Source organism: Mesitornis unicolor, unplaced genomic scaffold (genome assembly GCF_000695765.1).
Source record: "Mesitornis unicolor isolate BGI_N332 unplaced genomic scaffold, ASM69576v1 scaffold54436, whole genome shotgun sequence".
In the NCBI taxonomy this organism is placed as follows: Eukaryota; Metazoa; Chordata; class Aves; order Mesitornithiformes; family Mesitornithidae; genus Mesitornis; species Mesitornis unicolor.
Genome location: NW_010189955.1, coordinates 13,096 through 16,598, shown reverse-complemented (window position 1 = coordinate 16,598; position 3,503 = coordinate 13,096). Strand labels below are relative to the sequence as shown.

Below are 3,503 nucleotides of genomic sequence, written 5' to 3'. Positions count from 1 at the left end.
GGGCTCGCTGAGAGGAGAGCGCCGCGTCCTCATTGTCTGCCTCGGTGCTTCAGTGACGGGGCCAGCCCGACCGGCCCAGCAGAGCAGAGCGGGGCGGGCTGCGTGCGGAGCCGGCGCCACAGCCGGCCTCAGGTGAGCCGTGCCCGCCGGCGGGAGCGCGGCCTGTGTACCGGGCTGGGCTGGCCTGGACTGCTCAGGCCCAGATCTCTTCCACTGGAGCTGGGTTATTTAGGGGGCGACCTGTCCGCAACAGGCGTGAGAGGGCTTGGAGGAGCCCCTTCCCTCCCTCAAAGCATCCAGCTGGGGCTCACAGGTGACAGGCGGACAGCTTGTGGCTGCGAAGGGCCCCGTGTGGGTTTGTGCCTCTTCCATCTGTTCAGAAAGATGGCATGAAAGAATGTGTTTGTTTTGTCTTTTATTTTAAATAATCTGTTTGTTTTGCACTTTGAAGGTCCCAGGAATGTTAATTCTGGTCTTCCCTGCTGGCTTTGGAGGACGACAGGGTGGTATTAGGGAAGTTTATTTTGAACTTAAGGTGTCTTCTTTTGACCTTAAGTGAAGGGATAAGGGAGGATGAGGAAAGCTCAACAAAAGCTTATTCAAAATATCAGTTAGCTGAAGGTAAATAGTGCTAAACTAGCAGACAGGACACCCTAAAAGCAGTCTTCTTCCTTTCTTAAGGCCTTGTGCTTCAGTGCCTTGAGTTCTGGGGTTTATCCTGCCTCCCAGTTTTTCTTCCCCCTCTGCTACAAATTCAATGTGATATTCTCAGAATAGTTAGAAGACTAAAAACTCCTCGTTGCATACTCTTCTAGCCTAGTGAGAATGCCAGTTTTGAATATAAAGAGGACAGGATGAAGAAAGAAAAAAAGGGAAAACGAAGTTTTTCATAATCATCTGTACACTGTAAATAAGTGAAAAGTGTTGTCCTGTGGAAGGTCTTCTTCTAGAAAGGTAATTGAGATTATCTGTTCCTCAGAGCTTTTCAATTTCAATAGTAATTGCTATTTTAAAAAAAGTGACTTTAGGGTCAAAACCAGGTCTTAGCTTTAAAAGGCCTTGGTATCTTAGACAAATAAGATCTATATTTGCATATGTTGACATGAAGTAAGTAGTAAATCTCGTGCTTTGAGTTGCAAACTGATTACCCAAGGGAGGAACTTTTCCCGCAGTGTTGCACAACTGGCAGTGTTTTGCTTTCCTCAGAAGAACTCTGTTATCTGCTGTGGCCTGGTGGGAGGGGAAGGAAAATGAGCTCTTGTGTTTGACCAGCAGACCACGTGGTTTGCAGGCTTGTAAGGACCTCAGCGCAGGGAAATTGGAGTGCTTTGGGTTTCTTTCTCTTCTTCGTGCAGCCTGTGTAGGGGACAGCCCTGAGCAGTTTTACTGCTGCCTGAAAGGGAGTAGCACCATGTGACACTTGTGTGGGTGCTGAGTTTTCATTCATTGATGTTGAGAGAGGGTCTGGGACCTTAGATGGATGTAGTTTTAAGACTACTCTTGAAGAAGTCTCTTCCAGGCTTAGCCTGTCCTTCCCACAGCTCCTACTGTAGGTGATTTATTTTTCCCTTCTGCGTGAACTCAAGCAGCTGAGAAGCATGTCCCTTCAAGACATGGGGCCTGAGTGGGCTGTCCTAGCTGGAGGAGTGGGAGCATGGCTCAGCTGCACCTGGGCTGCAAAGGTGCAGAGGGTCTAGGATCTTGTACAGACTTGCTGCCTTTGCCCTGGATGAGAACGGAGGCATTCAGGCGTGCTGTAGGATAAATGTGGCTCCAAAGGTGTAATAGCTGGGTCCCTGTTACTCGGGATCTCCATGCCATACTCTGTTCTGGAGGTCAGATGTGGCTTTGGTTTCCATGATGATTAATTATCCAGTAGTAGCTGGCACCTGTTTGTTGGTCAAGCATGTATCATCACTGAGAGAACAGGAAAGGAAGATTTCTTACAGTGAAAGTTATTTTGACGAAACCTTTAAAAGTCATTAGAAGGAAGAGCAGAAATCTGTGAAATACAGGCTTTTCAGCAGCAGAAATCTGGATCAGAAGGAGTCTGGGCAATGACTTCTAATTTCTTCAAGCGAGGTTATGAAGCTGAACTTGAAAAGTCTTCTGTCAGATGTACAAATCATTACAAAAAGCACCTGTGGGTATGGAAGAGCACAAAGGCATTATGTCCTATTTCAGCTCCAATTCTTTGGGGGAGCAGAGGTGGTGGGTTATTTTGCCTCTCCTCAGCATTCAGAATGTGTGTGGTGGTTGAGTGTCTCTTGAAGGCACAGCTCCCACCAGTTGATTTGCCTGGCTGCCTTAAGCGAGCTAGCACGAACAGAATCAAGTTCTGCCTTCAGCAGTGGTGTCAGCATGCAGGGAATCTTTCTCTGCACCGCGCTCTCTGTTGCGCAGATGCAAGTTTGTGTAGCTGCTTTGTGAGCTGTGGCAGGGAGATCCAGCTGAAAAGGTCTCTGCCAGGAAAACAAAAGGGAGGTGTGGAGAGAGATTGGCCACCTCGCTGTGCAGCACGATTGTTTCCTGGACTCGTTTTGCGGAAACGGCGCCTCAGCCATGCCAGCACAGCTGAGGGAGTGGAGCAGCGTGGCACAAGCCGGCTAAGAAACTGTGTGTCTATCGTAGCCTTACCTAAGTATTGATAATATCTGGTATCTAGAAGTTTAGGCAGATGTCCCCACCTGTAGTGCATGGGTGACAGGAAAATATGACTTGGCACATGCTGTTCTAGTGAGTTAGTGACAGATGGAGCTGTAAGGCAGGGCTGGAGAATGAACAGGGAGTCCAGCTGTTGGATTGCAGCACTCTCCTCACAGTTACTTTCCTTTTTCTAGCTGTGAAAGTCCACTCTCGTCGTTCTTTCAACAATATCTTAGAGGAAGTGAGATCCGTAACTGTTCCCCACCAGTAGCCAAGTGCTGCTCTCTTGACTTAGTCACTAGTCTATAGCCAGGCAGGTGGCAGTGGAAAGTTAGCTTATTTGTGACCACTGTGTAATGCACTATGTGCAGGATGGTTGTTGACATGGGAAAACTGGAAGTTGGTAGGTCCTGGGGGAGCTCCTTTGGTGATGGGCACTAAAGAGGCATCTGCTAGGAAGGGAACAAAAAAGAAGTGAGTTGGAGGATAACCATGAGGGTGCTGGGTGACTGAGAATAAAAAGACATTCCTGGGCATAGAAAGTATCAAGGAATGACAGGTGATGGGAACAGATGTGAAACCAATTGGGAAGGAATGGCATAGCATTGTGTTTGTGCTGAATTCCAGCTGTTTGGGGAGCACAGCTGTAGTTTATACTTGTGTTTTAATTATTATTTTTTTTCTCCCTTCCCACCTCTTTCTGTTCTCAGTGAGAAGAAAAATGACCTAAGCACCATCCAGCCTCTGTGGCCAAGGGCAGGACCAGGGGTGAGGCTGCCAGGAGGATGGCTTTGCCTGGAAGTTTACGAAGGCAGCCAGCAAACAGAGGCCTCGTGTCCCATTGCACCCACCATCAT

General features: G+C 48.1%; 1 protein-coding gene across 1 annotated transcript in view; it reads left to right on the top strand.

Annotated features, from left to right (window-relative positions):
- Nucleotides 1–3,431: 3,431 nt before the first annotated feature.
- The window catches only part of SLC37A3 (solute carrier family 37, member 3), a gene marked incomplete at its 3' end in the record, with an annotated part of 12,758 nt that continues 12,686 nt past the window's right edge, over nucleotides 3,432–3,503 (top strand). The window contains exon 1 of the mRNA XM_010186222.1: nucleotides 3,432–3,503. This exon is cut by the window's right edge and continues 47 nt beyond it. Coding sequence (XP_010184524.1) covers nucleotides 3,432–3,503 — 72 coding nt within the window.